General features: G+C 37.2%; 5 protein-coding genes across 6 annotated transcripts; 3 read left to right on the top strand and 2 right to left on the bottom strand.

Annotated features, from left to right (window-relative positions):
- The first annotated feature begins 409 nt into the window (after window positions 1-409).
- LOC17900913 (polyadenylate-binding protein-interacting protein 3) lies at window positions 410-5,235 on the top strand. 2 transcript variants are annotated; one of them, XM_006307007.2, is made up of 15 exons: window positions 410-599; window positions 1,516-1,633; window positions 1,731-1,886; window positions 1,988-2,118; window positions 2,231-2,421; window positions 2,869-3,046; window positions 3,151-3,372; window positions 3,446-3,543; window positions 3,630-3,693; window positions 3,784-3,814; window positions 3,915-4,147; window positions 4,234-4,368; window positions 4,462-4,584; window positions 4,680-4,748; window positions 4,826-5,235. In XM_006307007.2, exons 2-15 carry the CDS (start codon window positions 1,528-1,530, stop codon window positions 4,856-4,858), a joined length of 1,770 nt encoding a protein of 589 aa, XP_006307069.2. In that variant the 5' UTR covers window positions 410-599; window positions 1,516-1,527; the 3' UTR covers window positions 4,859-5,235. The 2 variants fall into 2 exon arrangements, with proteins under 2 accessions (XP_006307069.2, XP_023645804.1); XM_023790036.1 differs by having other exon boundaries at window positions 410-628.
- A 1,891-nt stretch (window positions 5,236-7,126) lies between these two features.
- On the top strand, window positions 7,127-9,269 carry LOC17896747 (nuclear transcription factor Y subunit A-5). The gene is made up of 5 exons (XM_006305400.2): window positions 7,127-7,318; window positions 7,854-8,138; window positions 8,235-8,395; window positions 8,481-8,654; window positions 8,786-9,269. The coding sequence occupies exons 2-5, from the start codon at window positions 7,868-7,870 to the stop codon at window positions 9,074-9,076; spliced, it is 897 nt and encodes a 298-aa protein (XP_006305462.1). The 5' UTR covers window positions 7,127-7,318; window positions 7,854-7,867; the 3' UTR covers window positions 9,077-9,269.
- Window positions 9,270-11,294, bottom strand: LOC17897870 (E3 ubiquitin-protein ligase SPL2). Its single transcript, XM_006305007.2, has 6 exons — window positions 10,887-11,294; window positions 10,516-10,614; window positions 10,253-10,414; window positions 10,037-10,158; window positions 9,724-9,843; window positions 9,270-9,639 (listed from the first exon to the last, which is right to left on the bottom strand). Exons 1-6 carry the CDS (start codon window positions 11,253-11,255, stop codon window positions 9,363-9,365), a joined length of 1,149 nt encoding a protein of 382 aa, XP_006305069.1. The 5' UTR covers window positions 11,256-11,294; the 3' UTR covers window positions 9,270-9,362.
- Window positions 11,295-11,511: 217 nt separating this feature from the next.
- LOC17899120 (transcription initiation factor TFIID subunit 9) lies at window positions 11,512-12,882 on the top strand. The gene is made up of 3 exons (XM_006306416.2): window positions 11,512-11,621; window positions 11,965-12,232; window positions 12,476-12,882. Exons 2-3 carry the CDS (start codon window positions 11,972-11,974, stop codon window positions 12,758-12,760), a joined length of 546 nt encoding a protein of 181 aa, XP_006306478.1. The 5' UTR covers window positions 11,512-11,621; window positions 11,965-11,971; the 3' UTR covers window positions 12,761-12,882.
- LOC17898346 (probable GTP diphosphokinase RSH3, chloroplastic) lies at window positions 12,883-15,948 on the bottom strand. Its single transcript, XM_023790209.1, has 6 exons — window positions 14,947-15,948; window positions 14,687-14,872; window positions 14,130-14,590; window positions 13,871-14,029; window positions 13,442-13,784; window positions 12,883-13,352 (listed from the first exon to the last, which is right to left on the bottom strand). The coding sequence occupies exons 1-6, from the start codon at window positions 15,637-15,639 to the stop codon at window positions 13,041-13,043; spliced, it is 2,154 nt and encodes a 717-aa protein (XP_023645977.1). The 5' UTR covers window positions 15,640-15,948; the 3' UTR covers window positions 12,883-13,040.
- Window positions 15,949-17,574: the final 1,626 nt, after the last annotated feature.

The following is a 17,574-nucleotide window of genomic DNA, read 5'->3' as shown; positions in this document are numbered from 1 at the left end:
TACGATATATGTATACAACCGCATATCTGTAACGGCTATTATTGTACATGGATTCACCGTTGATTCTTCTTGTACTTACTTTAATCTAACGGTTTTACATTTTTCATCATTAAAATTTCCTTTTTTTAATTGATTGCTCTAAAGTTTAAACGTTGAAAAATAATGATAGAGCGTGCAAAACCGAAATTGTGAATGGTTTCAAATTTAGAGTCACTCAAGTCAAACCCATCATAATAGCCCAATAACTTAATCATACCGGATCATAAGAAAAGGCCCAATAACTTAATCATACCGTATGATTCATACGCTCTTCCGTAGCTGATCGTACCCTCGCCTCGTATATTACACAACCGAACCAATCTGCTGTTCTTTCTTTACTTTCTTCCCTGAATTTTCTCCTTGCAAACAAAAAAAGAAAAAAGGAAAAAAAAAAAAAAGGATCAAATCAAAATCAAAATCTCTTTTTCTGGAGATTTATTGTTGACTAAATCGTTTACCGCGATTCTCACCGCAGCTCGCCGGTAAACCCTAATTCTGTCCCAAAACCCTAATTCGTTGCGACGGAAGTTATCGTCTCCTCTTAGCATTGATTTTGAGAGGTTGGTTGTTTATTTTACCTCATTGAGAGGTAAAAATATCATTTTTTTTTTCAAGTCTATTTAATACTCAGATTCTGTTTTTGTTGCCTTCATCTTTACTTGTGCCAAAATTTTGAGAATCTGGTGATTCATCAGTTGGTTGATTTAGGGTTTCCGTTGGTGCTCTGACTATTAACAATTTCGTATGTATTGGAGATTTCTGCTATGTGTGCTGCCTTGTTTATTCTGTTTAATGTTTTTTTTTTCATCCACACAAAATGTTTTTTTTTTTATGTTTCTCCATGTTATTTGTTCTTTAGAGCTGTGCCTGTGATCATGATTTTGCTTTTTGATGTATGAATTCAAGTTTTGTGTATTTCGTAACACTGATTCAGTGTAACCTTGTTAATCTGCATTTGATTGTTATGGGATTCAAAAGCTTGGTTAGGGGATATAGAACACCTAGTTTTAGGCTTTTTATCCCTAGAATCTGGAACATTGGATAGCAAATTAAATGTTGTGGGCAGTTTTTTTTTCGGAGTTACTTTATGGGTTTCAGCTCTGTGGTTCATTTCCATTTTAGAGCTTCCTTTAATATACCGTGAAACTTGCTGATCATTCACATTTCTTCTCTGTATAGCTTTTAGTTGACTAACCCCTAATAATATGGTTTTATTCTAGTAGATTGATGTATGGACTTGACTGTGACATATGATCTAAAAAATATATACCAGTTAGATCGACCTTAGAAATTTGAAAGGAGTTTCAATGCCGACATGAAAGTAAATTGGAGGCCAGTATGCATGTCACGCTCATCGTTCCATGAGACTTGACATATAAAACATAAAGTTGAATTGATGTTTTACAGCTCTTTCTATTATATTATGGAGCAGTCAATTTATCTATATATCCTGTTTTCATTCTTTCACTTCATTAGGATACGGCAGCTATGAAGCCTGGTCTTCTCTCAAGCTCTTCACCCAATGGATTTCCACACAGAATAGTTGAAAAGGAGGCAGGGGTGAATATGGCACAGCCGTCTGTGAACATTACAGGTATTGTATATATATATCTATACATTTATATCTTTATTTTGATCTAACATTAACAACATGATCTGAAATTTCTTATTTGTTGTTACGTATGTACCAGAGAACGGCTGGGAAGCTGGAAGTGTGGATACCCCTTCTCACGAGCGGTTGTTGTATTTCACAACCTGTAAGATTGGACATCAGGTTGAAGTTCACCTAAAAAATGGATCCATTTACAGTGGCATATTTCATGCTGCTAATGTGGATAATGATTTTGGTAAGGCTCTGAATGGGAACCTATTTGTTCCTTTGAGATGTGATATAATAGAAGAAAAGGTTATTTTGTTGGCCTCTTACAAACTGCTTTGAAACTTTCAGGAATTATTTTGAAAATGGCATGCTTGATTAAGGATTCACGAGGAGCAAAATCCCGCTCTTCGCTTGTCAGCAAACCACCTTCAAAGCGACTCATTATCCCTGCTGAAGAACTTGTGCAAGTTATAGCTAAGGTGTGTACACTATTCTTGCAGATGGGATTGGGTTTTTAATGTTCATGTCAAGGCACCAGAATGTTATTGTGTTTTGACGTTGTTATTCTTTTGTCACTGGTTTCTATGTTAGGACCTTCCTCTATCCAGCGAGGACGTCTCAGATTCTGTTCCGTGCGAGAAACCTTTAGAGCTGTTGACAGACTCTCTGATATCACAATTTTATAATGTTGATTTGGAAAGAGAGCTGAAACCTTGGGTACCTGATGAAGATGTTCCAGACTGTTCAGATCTGGAGAATGTGTTTGATGATCCTTGGAAGAGGTAGGGACTCTATTCTTTAAAGTAGGACATTTACCCTTTTGTTTGGATTTCTAATTTCTGTTTTAGAAACTGTCTAGTATTTCTATTTCTCTATTTTCTTTTCCTTGAGTGCTTACTTTTACGATCTAAGCTAGATAGTGCTTTGGATGTTGTATCGGATTAGGCTGAGGGAGACAGCTATTTCGATTTTTGTTCTTGTAACTATGACTCTTTTTTTAGAAATGTATATATCTATATATAGTAGCATATAATTTAGTTTTCAAACAAACATTATTTTACTTCGTAAATTGAATAAAAAAGCTTTTAATTTATGATTACACGCGGGGTACTTTGAGACCTCCATCCGCAGTGGGCTAACCTCTGCTCTTTTCTCATTCTTTAATCATGTACATTCTCTGGGCTGAACGATACCACTTATAACATATCTTATCTGTGATGATATCATAGGGGCTGGAATCAGTTCGAGGTCAATGAGTCTTTATTTGGAGTAACAAGCACTTTTGATGAGGAACTATATACCACAAAACTCGAGAGAGGTCCTGGAACAAGGGAGCTAGAAGAGCAAGCCTTGAGGATTGCGAGAGAGATTGTGGGTGAGAATACCCGAGATCTTCACGTAGCAGAGGTGAATGACAAATGTCTTCTGTGCCACTTGAATTTCTATGATACATAGCTGTATTATATCTAGTCTACCTTCTAATGGTTCGTTCATGCAATCATCATACACAGGAAAGAGGGCTCCAGCTTAGTGGAAAGTTTGATATTGATGAGGAAACCAAATACTCATCTGTCTGTACGCTGAATAGATTTGATGATACATGTTACGACGAGGAAGAAGAAGAAGAAGACATATTGTTGGATTGCTGCAACAATATGACTTTTGGTGACTCATCTGCTTCTGATGGCAAGAAGAAACCTGCGTCAGCTGGCCAGGTCTATGAAGGATCATGGGTATGGTTGAGGTTTTCACTGGTAGTAGTTTCTAGGAGAATCATCTGTTATATTGCCATTTTTTGTCCTTCAGGGTGACAGCCGGCAATTACGGAAAAACAAAATTATAGATCAGAGCTGGTCGAACTCAAATAAGCAATCCAAAGATTTTCCTTTTGGAGGAAGTATCAGGTCTTTTTCCTTGGAATAGACATACATTTTATTGTTCAAAATATCTTTCATTGAACATTAAGTTTCTGAAAGCTCATTTTTTACAGGAATGAGAGCCTGCTTGGTGAGCAAAGAACCAGCAAATTCCTTGGGGTTTCCCATTATAAAAGGGTAAGTTAAACTCTTTTGACGCATTACTCATGTTTGCATTTGCATAATATGACATTACGTATAACACTGTTCTGTTTGCTTCGTTCACAGCCTTCAGAGGAATCGGTGTCTGGTCTTGAAGGTATGTGCAACTTCAGCTTATTGTATCTATCTACTCCAATTTCACTTCCAATGTTGATACCCATTTAATTTCTAACTAAGTATTTTCATGCTACCTCAAGATATCAATGGAGATGCAACATCGTCTGAGAGGCCAAGTTTCACTGATGGAGGACTCTGTCCACTTTCTGACAGAGCGAAATCTGAGAGCGCTAGTGGGTGGCATGGAAGCTCCATTTCTAGAAATCCAGAAAACTCTGCAGCTTCCCCAGCATCAAATCGACCAACACTATCACCAAGCTCTTCAATTGGTTCCTTATCTTCAGAAAAGTCTACACTCAACCCAAATGCTAAGGTTTTTTCTCCTGGTGCTTAGGTCATCAATTTATCATCTAACTTCTCCTTAATACTCTAAGCTCTTACTAACTGAGGCCTGATCAGGAATTCAAATTGAACCCCAATGCAAAGAGTTTCAAACCATCTCCAACTACTACACGTCCTCAGTCTCCAGTCACAGATGGATCGTTCTATTACCCTCCCCTTCCACCAATGCCAGGATTACATCTTCGATACGGAGTAACTTTTCTATATTCGTTACTACTCTTAATGATCAACGCTTCAATAACGATTATATTATGTTTCTGATTCACAAGATTGAAAAATTAACAGATGGGAGCAGCATTCCCTGGACAACAACAACAACAACAACAACAACAACAACAACCAATGATGTATAATAATACAGCACAGCTTGGTCCAAATCAAACATATTATTCTCCAAATGGTCCACAGGTATGTTTATTGCTGTTATTAGAGCCGTGACTCAAAAAATTCTTCATCTTCTCTCTAATGGGGAAAACTGAATCTGGGAATCAAATGTTAAACAGTACCCACAACAGATAATGGTTACTCAGCAGAGACCAGTCTTGTTCATGCCTCCAACGCCATACCAACCGGTATATTATATCCTTCTTCATAGTACTGACATTCAAAACAGTCAAAAGAGTACTGACATTTTTTGCTTGTGTTGCAGGAGATGCCATACAAAGGAAGAGACTCTTATTAGCTTTTGTTCAAAACCATGAATGGTGTGGCACAAGGTCTCTCTCTCGAATAATCAAATCTTGTGATGGAATGGGTTCCATTAATTTTATTTCATGCACTGAATCTTTCATTTTTCTTTATATTTTATTTTATTTTATTTTTTTAAATGATGAATGGTATGATATGGTGATGGTTCCTTCTTCCTTGTGAGGATAAATTCAACACATTATGATGTGATGATGGTGATTTAGTTTTGTCTAGGTGGTGGTATTTAGACTTAGATTTTCTTTACAACAATATTCGTGCTGTGCTGATCTCATTTCTTTATTCACTTGTGTCTCTGTTCTATACTTTTTAACGTTAATATTTTAGATGTATGACATTTTATGAGTTCATTTTTTTTTTCCTATTTACTATATAATAAAACAGGTTAGGTAGGCAAAAAATGCTTTTTGAAAGAGAAAGAAAAAAAAAATGGACGATTGTAGTTAAATCTTACGTGTACATACATACGTGTTAAGACAAGGTAGGGACAAAGTGGTGTGACTATGATTGGGAAGTGAAAGCGTGATGTTTAGGATTTGGAATTATTTTAGATTAGATTAATGGGTTTAGTCATGTCTTGTCTTTTATGCTTCCCATTAAAAACAATTCATTTACTAATATCTTATTGTGATGGCCAGTTTAATAAGGATAAGAGGAGGTTAGGGGAGATTTCGTTTGTCGTGTTTGAAAATACTTAGTATTATTAATGAATGTCTATTATAAAAAAAACATAGCTAACATCAAATAATTGAGTCCTAAGAACTTCTAGATTCTCTCGACGATACACAACAATAATAATAACATATAGTATTTTGAAGTAACACCTGTAACCTCTTTCGAAGCATCTGTTGAATTGTTGATATTTCTTATCTCTAAAGCAAATTTAAGGTGTACGTAGCAAACCAAAAATGATACACATTCCACCCCACTCAATACAAATACACAAAAGTCTCATTGTTGTTATAAAAGTCGTTTTTGAAACTCTCTATAACATTTAAAGATGGTTGCTATTTATGAACTCTCTTTCTTTTTTACATTTGTTTGTTCTTTTTTATTTTATTTTGGGTGTAGCAAGCTTTTATAATTACAATTCAGAGATGTGGAATAAATGCAGAGAGAAGAAACTACCAAATTACGATTCATTGGTCAGTGCTTTGGCTATGCATCAAGAAATGTGAAAAAACAAAAGAGAGAAAGAAAACTGGAAAAGGGCTCTTTAGCTTTGCTTGACTTGCAATAAATTTCAATTACCCCCAACTACAACAAAAAATTTATATTTTTTTTTCTTTTTATTCTCTTAAATGCCAATATTGATTGCGCTATAAAGAGATGTTGACAACCTTCCACTTATTTAATCTTTTGCTTTTCAATTTGTATAAAAAAGAAAAAAAAATAATAATAATACAGAACTTCTTACAAATAAAAAGACAAAGAGATATAAAAGTATATTTAGATGAAATACCTATCTTTCAAGGTTTCACTATATATATACAAAGCATGTTTAAGAATTGTGCAACATTTGTTATAAAACAACATAGGAATATGATTCTTACAAATTCTTATTAAGAATATATGCCCTCTATAATTTTATTTAAAAATTTGAACCTTTTTAACATATCCTGAAATTAATCGCGTATAAATCTATAAAACAATACTGATAGGATGAAATAAGATAAAAATGTAAAAACATCTCTAAAAATGGATGAAAACAATTTCCAATAAAAACTACTAAAAGCAAACACATGTAGTTTTCGATTTTATTTCTGTATTTCAAAACCTTCCATTCTTTCTCCTTTGATATTTCTTATTTCAAAACTTATATATAGAGATATATGTTAAGCCTTTTCAAAATTATACATGTGTCAAATTTAGTATATATGTATATCAATTATTGCCTACATAATCTTATATAATATTTTAATAAAATTAAACACATGTCGCAAATTGCATTAGATATATTGAATTTTGAAACATTAACAATACAGATTATTAATAAATACAAGCAAAATTACCTTAAAAATAAAGGTGAAAAATCTGCAAAAATTTAGAAATGGAAACAAAAGAAAAATATTAAACAGGATTTTACTATTCTTTAACTAATATTTTTTTGAGTGTGAAAATAAACTTGTATTTGATGAGAGAAGGAAAAAAAAAACATATACAGTAGTCAGTAGTAGTATATATATTAAAAAAAAAAAAGGTGAAAAGGAGTCAAGATTAGTCTTTTAAGCCATAGCCAATACCAAATTTGCAAAGACAGAGGAAGAGAGAGAGAGAGAGAGAGAGAGAGCGAGAAGAAAACAGCCATGTTCTGAGGAAGGAGACATGCATCATCATCTTCATCATCTTCATCATCAACATCATCATCATCATAATCTCAAACTGATTACTTAACTTCTCTTTCTCTCCATCTTTTACCAAATCTAGAACACTAAAGGTCTCTCTCTCTCTCTCGCTCTCTCTTGTACGCTTTAATTTATTTGGTAGTGTGTTATCATTTGGTTGCTCCATTTCTACTTCTGATGATGTGATTTTTTAAATAAAAGAACTCAGTTTTTGAGTGAGTTTTTTGAGATTTTGATCAGTTTTGCTTTGGATCAGTAAGTTGGAAGAGATTTGATTTCTACTAGGTTGGCGTGTAAGATGATGAGCCGTGATTCTTTTATACTCAAAACCCAGAAATTTATACATCTTTTGATTTATATTTTTGTTTTGTTTCTGTTTTTACTCTCTACGCAGAAGCTTTTGTGTTTTGCATGTTGTGTAAGGATTTAGCCAAGTTCAAAGTTTGAATCTTTAGAAACCCTTCAGATTATTGGACAATCTTACTGTGTGATTCAACCTTGAATTTGTGTGCTTAGCATGTTTTTATGATTTTTTTATAATTCATTTCTCTATTGGGGTTTGTTGATTTTTATGGATCATGAAAGAAATGTTGACTCATGACTGGACTTGTTGGTTTGGACATTTAGCTTTTTGAAGAACAATGCAAGTGTTTCATCAAAGGAAAGATTCATCTTGGGTACACTCAATGCCAACAAATTCACACATTCAAGGATCCGAATCTTTCAGCTTGACGAAGGATATGATGATGTCTACACAATTCCCTGGGGTGAAACATTCAGGTTTGCAGCTGCAAGATCAAGATTCATCCTCAACACAATCTACCGGAGAATCTGGGGGCGTTGAAGTTGCAAGCTCTGAAGAACGTAAACGCTATGGATGCAACATTGTTAATACCAATCTCTCAGGCCAAGGTCTAATAGATTAACTGGTTTTTTGAACATTAGTCGCATTGTCGAAAACCGCTAAAAATAGTTGTGGGTTTATATTCTTGTCATTGGTTGATGCAGGGTACATCGAAACCACGGGAAATCATATTGAAAGTTATACTAAATCAACCATCACCTCGTCAATGATTTCTCAAGATTCTGTGTTTCCTCCTCTTCTTCAATGTGTTGAAACATCACATTTCAATGGTTTCTTGGCTCCTGAATATCCATCAACACCAACGGTAATATATGCTGTGAAGTCTTGCGCTTTCAGAATTCTGAATTGATGTGGTGCATTGATTGGTTAACTGGAAAGTCGTTTTGCAGGGAATGCCACATTTAGAGATGATGGGTTTGGTTTCTTCAAGAGTGCCATTGCCTCATAACATTCAAGAGAATGAACCAATATTTGTCAATGCGAAACAGTATCACGCCATCCTCCGTCGCAGGAAGCACCGTGCTAAACTCGAAGCTCAGAACAAACTCATCAAATGCCGTAAAGTATGAATCTTTTCTCTTTCCCATTTTGCTTAAAACACCAAAGAGGGACAGGGAAAACTAACTCCGAAAACCTAAGATGATTTGATGCAATTCAGAAGTGAGTAACAAAGTTTTGTTTTCTTTTTCTGTAGCCGTACCTACATGAGTCTCGCCATCTTCATGCTTTAAAGAGAGCTAGAGGCTCCGGTGGACGTTTCCTCAATACAAAGAAGCTTCAAGAATCATCAAACCCACTGTGTTCCTCTCAAATGGCAAATGGACAGAATTTCTCTAAGAGCCCTCGCGATGGTGGAAGCGGAATCGGGTCTAGTTCGATCACACCGAGCTCCAATTCAAGCCGTATCATGTTCCAAAACCCGCAGTTCAGATTCTCAGGTTATCCATCAACACACCATGTCTCAGCTCTCATGTCAGGGACTTGAGGAACCTGAGACGGATCTTGCTCCGGGATAACTCTGGTTAATCTCCTGCGACAAGTGATCATATATGACGGGAAGTCATCCTTGGCTACTTTTTGTTATCGTTTCTTTACAAAAATTCTTCCTTTAAAAACTTTGCTTTCATATCCCCTGCAATCTCTCACTCTATAGAGTGGCTTGAAGACCTTTTAAATCATTGTCAAACTATTTTGTTAATTGAAAATTTCCGATTCTCTTGAATACAAATTGCATTACTCTATTAGATACAATGAGAAAAGATTCAGAGTCATCAAGAGTAATATACACGCATAGATCCCCTAATGCTCTGGAGACAAACTGGACACTTTGGGTTTAACTCTCGCTCCACGGTTGAAGCACATAGCCTGCAACATACTACATGTCCACAGGGAATAAACGCAGGTACTCTCCGTCTTGTCACGCAGATCACACACAATTGTCCATCTGGGATTTCATCTGCATCTTCGGGTTCATCATCGGCTACGGGTTCGTTTGGTCTCCGTGGCAGCTCTCTCTGACGGTTCCATAGTTTCCATTTATTCCAGGTCCTGAAGATAAGACAGTTATACAGATTTCGAATCAAAACAATTCCCAAAACCAAAACTAAATCTGATCTTTCAAAACTCCAGTACCTGACAGCAGCATAGCTAAGGATGCCAACAGACACAATGCCCAAGAAAACAGTGCCAAAGAATATTGCGCTGGTCTGATCTATAAGGTCCTCTATCATCTTGTCCTTGGTCATCTCTGATCTACAAAGATTATTCAAAAAGATTTATATATGACCAGCAATAGAGCTTTTTTGCAACAATGGACTAAGTATTGTCAAATGCTCAACAGATTGAAAAAACAAAAAGAAAAGATGAGGTAGTAATTTGAATTAGCTAGCAGACCGATATATAATTTCAGTATTAACGAGAAAAATGTATCCAGAAAAAAGCTTACAAGAAGTAAGGAAGATCTTGGGACGATTTGATTTCAGGAACTCCATTTCTAAAACTGCAGATGCCAACAGCTGTTATATCTTTCCCAGGTGGTAAAATCTTCTCTACATCAAGCAGACCGACCTTGGAAGAGAAAGGATTACAAAGTTAGGACGGACGAGGCCAAGAACAAGTAACAATCTCAAAACCAGAGATGTCTTTGAATATATATACTCACAGGATACTCGGGGAACAAAAAGGCTTGAAGAAACGAAGAATTAATAGGCTGCAAACGATTATACACAGTGGTAAGCGGAAGAGGTTGCCTTGAGCCATCCATGTTAACAAGGAGATAACTAGACTGCGATTGTTGATCTTTTCCAACAATGACAAATGGGACCTGCACAAAGCGAAGGATATCGATTATCGAAACGAGTTTGAATCATGGAAAAAACCAAAGTTGAAAGCTCTGAAGCTGATAAAGAGTGGACTAGGCTTTACCTTCCTCATAAAATCAGCTCCTTGTTTGGGCATAGATCTCTCCAACATAAACCGGTAACCAGTAGACTGGAACAATCTCTTCCATCCACTATACACATACTGTAAACAAAAAATGATGACATTAGAAAGGCTTCCACTTGCCCCAAAACATTCATTTCCCTTCTGAGATCACAGCAGCAAAAAAATCACATAATCGTGATGGTTACTTAATCAATCACAAAGAAGTTATCTCAACTCTTTACCCCAACCACAGCTAAGCCTTTTGAGAGAAACATAAAGCAAAATTAGGTCAATGTCAATTGCAATTTGTAAGAACTAAGCTTAGACGAACTCGCAAAACTGTTTCTATAAATATATATAACTATGCGTACCGTTTGCGTTCTCTGGATGATAAGAGCTTTATCTCCAGTCTCCGGAGAGATTAAGACGTTGTTCTTCTGACTCTCATCACCGGAAAATTTCGGCTTGACGACTCCACGAACCACAACGATCCGCTGATCATGGCTAGTCCCCTGATCATTAGTCTCGGATTTTTCTTCAGACGCCGGAAGCAGTGACCGGAGGTCAGCAACGGAGACTTCGGGTGCATCTTTGATCTTTTTCAACGCGGCGTTGGTAGAGGCATACTTGAGAGCAGAACTGACGGCGCTAATAGCTAAAGTCAGTCCGAGGATTGCGCCGTCGAAGGAGAGAGCGAGGTCGGTCAATAGATTGAGAACTGCACGCTCCGGTGAGGACATTATGGTAATTTTTAAACCCAATGAAGTAGACTAGACAACACGGACAAGTAAAGAGGGAGGGAGATGAGGCTATTATCGGTATTTAAGATATACACACATTCGCGGTCGTTCTAATTTGGGTCTTTAATGGGCCTATGCACAAAGACCCAAATTATCCCACTCCAGCTGCTCCGAACCGCTAAACGCAATAAAACAGCGTTTACGTAAATTTCCAGTTGTGCCCTCAACGTTATATCAGATTTACACACCAAAACCATAAATAGCAGATCTAGACTGAGGAAGACTAGTCGCCGATCCTATACTCGCCGCCGGTTCATCAACCTCCGTCGTGTTTCTGCTATTAACCCTCCACCAAATCTTGTTTAGGTAATTTTCGCCTCTTTGTGGTATGGAATCTTTTGTTTTGCAACTTATTGATGAAGCTAGGTTGAAATTTCTTTTTGTGCTTCAATATCTCCATCTTCGTTTTCTTTGATTCGTGAAGCTCGAATTCTCATCTATTTGATATTGAAGCTCAAAATGCTTCCGATATGGTGCGGTTTAAGTAGCAATCTCTCTGATCATTTATTCGTTATTTTCGTTCTTGGATGTGGGGATTTATGTTTGTTACTGTTGTTTCACGATGTTCGCTTGTGCTGTTTGCAAAATCAAATCTGTGTAAAATTGTTGCGTAATTGACTCTGTGGGCATTACTTTTGAGTTTGTTTAGTGAAGACATGGCTGGAGAAGGTGAAGAAGATGTACCTAGAGATGCTAAGATTGTGAAATCTCTGCTTAAGTCAATGGGTGTGGAGGACTACGAGCCTCGTGTGATACACCAGTTTCTGGAGTTGTGGTATCGCTATGTGGTGGAAGTGTTGACAGATGCTCAGGTTTACTCAGAGCATGCTAGCAAATCCAACATTGACTGTGATGATGTGAAGCTCGCTATTCAATCCAAAGTTAATTTCAGCTTCTCACAGCCACCTCCAAGAGAGGTATGCATTGTAGACGATTCCTTGTTTCTTGTTTTTCTTTTTCTGAAATTGTTGTCTGAAAAGATATGTGATATGACCAGAGTCATGTGGTAACTGCTATGTGAATCATTAGGGAATTATCACCTTACTAATAACCCTCTTGCCACATAAGACATTCTGAGAACCTTAAATGTTTTCAGTCTGCGAAATCCATGTTGTTTGATTTTTAAATGTCCATGTCTCTGTTTTGGATGTTTGATTTAGGTTCTGCTAGAACTTGCTGCAACTAGGAACAAGATCCCTTTGCCAAAATCGATAGCAGGACCCGGTGTTCCGCTCCCACCTGAACAGGACACATTGCTGAGCCCAAACTACCAGCTCGTGATACCAAAGAAGTCAGCTTCCACAGAACCTGAAGAAACAGAGGATGATGAAGAAATGACAGATCCTGCACAGTCCTCGCAAGAACAACAACAACAAACATCAGACCTGCCAGGCCAAACTCCTCAGAGAGTCTCTTTCCCTCTCTCTAGAAGACCCAATAAGTAGATAAGACAAGAAGACAAAAATGTCATGTATCAAGAAGTAAAATGTAACAGAATTATTATTAATGACCAGTCACTTTTTACGATCATGTAGTATCAAGTAGTAGAATGTAAGAGAATCAAATATTTATGAGCTGAGTCAGTTTTTGTAGAATATATGCGCACTATATATACACTGTTGTGTTGGGAATCGACAATACCAGTGGTAAAACAAATCTTCTGAAGCATTACTATATATGCAACTATAGTATATATACATGAACGAAGGTAATTAAGAGAATTTGTTAGCTTCCCCAGCCAACCATGGTACCAGCTGCTGCACGCTGAGGGCGTGAAAACGCAAGCCCTCTATCATACATCCGCTGAATCTCCTCTCTGTATTCAGTCAGAGACTTGTCAGGTATGGCTGGAGTCAGCTCCACCACATCTCCCATCTTCAGCTTACATTTCAGATCACTTACAGGTGTCTGGTTCAGTCTTGGCCTTAGCTCTTCCTTTGCCGGCATGCTGTACATTGACCATCTCGAGCTCCCTGGTCCTGCTCTTCTTAACAGGTCCGAAACTGTGGAATTCGCTGGAAACTCTTGCACAGTCATCTGCATATTCAAGTTTATTAAATTACAACTCCAAGCAAAGAAATATCCTCAATGGAAAGAATTTGAAGATGATTGTAATCACAACTTACCTTTTCATTTTCGATTACAATGACATAGACTGGTCCATCTTGGCTGCCATTAGGCTTATAAGAAAATGGACAATCTTCGGCGTGAGATGGGAAACTGCACAAGGGCTCGGAAGAGCAGATCGAGGATCTGTCTTTGCTCATGGTTTCAAAATGCCAGGTCACAACCCATCTTGCCCATTCAACCATCTGAAGCACAAATGATGAGTGCTTGCAGTCACCTTCCTTGTATCTCCAGTGAGCTGCAAACCCAAATTCAGCTTGCAAATGCATCTCCTTTGTGCGTATTTGAACTTCAAGCGGGATGGTTCCATCACCCATTACTACTGCATGCAAAGATTGGTACCTAAAATTCCAAAAGCCCAAAGTTAGATAATGAGAGAATGAAGTAGCCTGCATCATTATAAGATACCACCGGTTTTCAGAACCCACCCGTTGAACTTGGGATGAGAAATGTAATCTTTCAGCTTTCCAGGAACTTCAGACCATAGCTCGTGAACTACTCCTAAGGCCTTGTAACAATCTTTCTCATTGTCAACAATCAAACGTAAACCATGAATGTCATGAATTTCATCCATGGTTAGCTTTTTCCTGGCACAAAATGAAGTGTCAGAATTCTGGTTTCTCCATAATCTTAGTGAAACCGATTAACCAACAAGCGCTTCCGTATAAAGGGGAAATGAGCACTTACTTTAACATCTTGCAGTAGATACTATACAAGCTCTTGTGTCGTCCAGAGAGAACATGGTAAGAAATGCCTTCTTTCTTAAGTGCGTGCTCCAATTTCTCAATCGCAGAAGTAATCATAGCTTCATCGAATGAATCCTCAAGCATAGCAGACATTTCGTGGTGCTGATCAGGATGCAGATGCTTGAAACACAGATTTTCAAGCTCAACTTTCCAGCTAGAGATTCCCAAACGATTAGCCAGAGGTGCAAATATCTCCAGAGTCTCTTTAGCAAATCTCTGCTGCTTCACCGGTGGCAAAGCATAGAGCGTCATCATGTTATGTAACCGATCAGCTAACTTAATAAGAACAGCCCTCGCGTCTGCCATTGCAAGAAACATAGTGTGCAATCGATCTGCTTCAACGGTTTTACTTGCCGTATTGTTTTCCCGAGCAAGTTTACTTAATTGGCTCAGCTTAGACACCTAACGCAATAAGAAGACAGAAGTCAATTAAAGTCCAAGTCTCAACCATTAAACAAGCTTTCGCTGAAGCACATTCATGGCTGATTCTTTACTTACCCCTTCCACAAGATCAGCAACTCCAGATCCAAAAGTTCTGAGAATATAATCATAGCTCATGAACGAATCGTCTAAAGTATCGTGTAAAATCCCAGCTACAACAACGGTCGAATTAGCTCCAATGTCAGCTAACAACATTGCAGTCTCAACACAATGTTGCAGGTAAGGATCACCATTTGCTCTCATCTGATTCAAACACATCAATTAGCAAAATCAAAACAAAAATATTTGTGAGAATAAATAAGTTCTTCTTCACACACCTGTCCTCTATGAGCTTTTTCAGCTTCGTAAAATGCTTTGATCACAGATTCATCTTCGAAGATTTTATGTTTCAATTGAGCACGTCTAAGCAAATCCTTAGCATAAGGTTGTCTTCTTTCTCCTTCGAAACCATCGTCCATGGTGAACGGTAGCTGGTCATCGGCAAGAACAGAGTCTTCAGTGTCGTAATCAACACAGGAACCTACAGCTTTCCTAACGAAACCATTGAACAATCTGCTAGATCCTAGACGGAGTGCAGAGCCACCATCTAAGTTCCGATCATGTGACATTCTCATCGGAGGACTACTGCTAGATGAGATAGGACCGTGAAGCACGGAGACAGGGCTTTGGTGATCTCGTTTAAGGTACGAAGAACCGATGAATTTGCTGGGAGAGTAACAGAAGGAGCCGTTTAAGGTCCGATCATCGCTACGATCATGGCGTATTGAAGCTAGCTCATCTCCAACCGTTGGATGCGACGATGCGGAAGAAGACGAAGACGATTTGACAGACGCACCGGAGAAAAGCAGAGAGAGGCCTCCGATAGTGGGGGAACTGGTGGAAGAAGAGGCGGAAGAAGATCTGGAGTTGAGATCGAGATCACAAGAGATATGAGCGTTGATCTGGTGAGCTGTAGAGCATACAGTGCTCGCTGGACTGGCGTAAAGCGCTATGGTCGTCGCTACCACCATTGAACCTCTCTGGTTTTTGATTCCGAATCGTAAGAAATCAAATTAGAAATGAAATTCTCCGAATTGACTCCGAAGCTTCGTCGATTTTTCTCGAGAAAACAAAGAAACTTTTCCTAGAAAATAAAACCGTAGATCTATGAACAAACAAATGGGATATAAGTATATACAATTCCAAAACACGAAATCGAAAAGGGGAAAAACTGTAAAAGAATCACAGAGAAAACGAAGAAACTGTGAGAGAAAAATTGAGAAAATTTTCTTTCTAACTTTATGATTTACGAAGAAAAAAACGAATTCCTATCCATGGTGGAGGTTGTTCTTATTCATCCCAGCATCACAAATTTACTAATCTACCCTTTTTGTTTAACCAGATAGATTACTATTCTGAATTTCTGATTATCATTTTAGTAATGTCCGTTACTCGTTATCCTTTGGTGAATTATGAAAACTATAAATAAACTATTTTCTGGTACTTTTGTTCGAACAATAAAAAAATTATAATCATGATTACGGTTTTTTTTTGCGGGAATAATTATTTTGTGACTACTGAGTACTGACTAGTAATCTTTAGGAATAATTTAAACTGAGTAATTATTCAAAAAAATAAAAATATCTAGAAATTATATGGAAAAAAAAATCAGCAAATGGTCGGAAGTGGGATCCACAGTGGGATTCTAAATGTTTTATTAATTTGTCTGGTTGGGAATTTTTTCTGATTCAATGAATCTATTTGCGGATGAGGAATCCCAAATTTTTTATTTTTTTTTTCTCTTCTTGTTAAGGAAAATAAAAATATACTACAAACACACTTACGTCCGTTGAATTTTTGATAAATGAGATTATGAGAGTCATATTAGTTTCTTTTTTTTTGCATATTAGTTTGTATCAACAAAAACAGAGAGGAGACTGAAATAATCAGTAGTTGAAAAACGATTTATTTACGAGTCATAAATTTCTTAATTTTAAAATTGCTGTATTAGGAACAAAAAAAAATCTCATATTATTAATTCAAATCACCCAATTTGTATCTTAAGGACAATATAGACATTTCACAGTTACATTTTACTCGGCTTTCTCTAAGCCTAAAAATTAAACAATTAGCCAACTTTTAATTTCTTCACGAATCATTTTTCCGATAAGGACACCGACGAAGTCTCGAAGAACTAATAAGAAGTACCGTCACTGCCGAGACAAAAACACATGCCACGTGGTTCAAGAGGACGGAACTAAACAAGACACGTGTCTCAGTTGGTGGCCAAGTTTACATTTGTGTGCCAGGTCAGCGTCTACCCCTCAGCCTCCGTGACTTGTGGGAATCATTTACCACCTTGTAAAATCGACGGTCCGGTTTGAGTCTTGCCATTAGATCACAGCCGTCAAAACTAATCACGACAATATACTCTTCTTCTCAGGTCAAAATTATCGACACCTGTTTTTTTTTGTATTTGACTTCCGAAGGAGAGAAATACCAAAAGTTTTGGTAAATACATCAACTTTTTCTAACAATTTTCGTGTCCAAATCAAGTCAAATTGGATCTCACTATTGGTCGCGAAATGAAAATAGTCATTTACACATGAGTTCTTGTATATTCACGTGTAAATTATAAGCCGTAGACGAATTACGTACGTTCATTAGTTAATTAATTAATCATCACTTATCTCGATTGAGTAATTACAAATAAAATATATGATCTCTTCTCCTAATATTGGTTAATTGAAAAAGAAGTAGTTCAGTTTCGTTACATTATTAACAATAACAACACACACCAAGCTGGTCTAGAATAGAAGTGGTGGTTACGTTAGAAGCAAAAGTGTTAAAGAAGAGGCAACGTGCAAACTTTAGCCACGTGGGACTTCATCTCTTCCACGCAACGCAACCACGTAAATATAACTAACGTACCATTCGTCACAACGTGTTTAATAATTCCGGTTTAG

This window comes from Capsella rubella, unplaced genomic scaffold, assembly GCF_000375325.1.
Source record: "Capsella rubella cultivar Monte Gargano unplaced genomic scaffold, Caprub1_0 scaffold_1, whole genome shotgun sequence".
Taxonomy (NCBI): Eukaryota; Viridiplantae; Streptophyta; class Magnoliopsida; order Brassicales; family Brassicaceae; genus Capsella; species Capsella rubella.
Note: the sequence above shows the minus strand (reverse complement) of the source record. Positions and strands in the feature narration are given on the sequence as shown.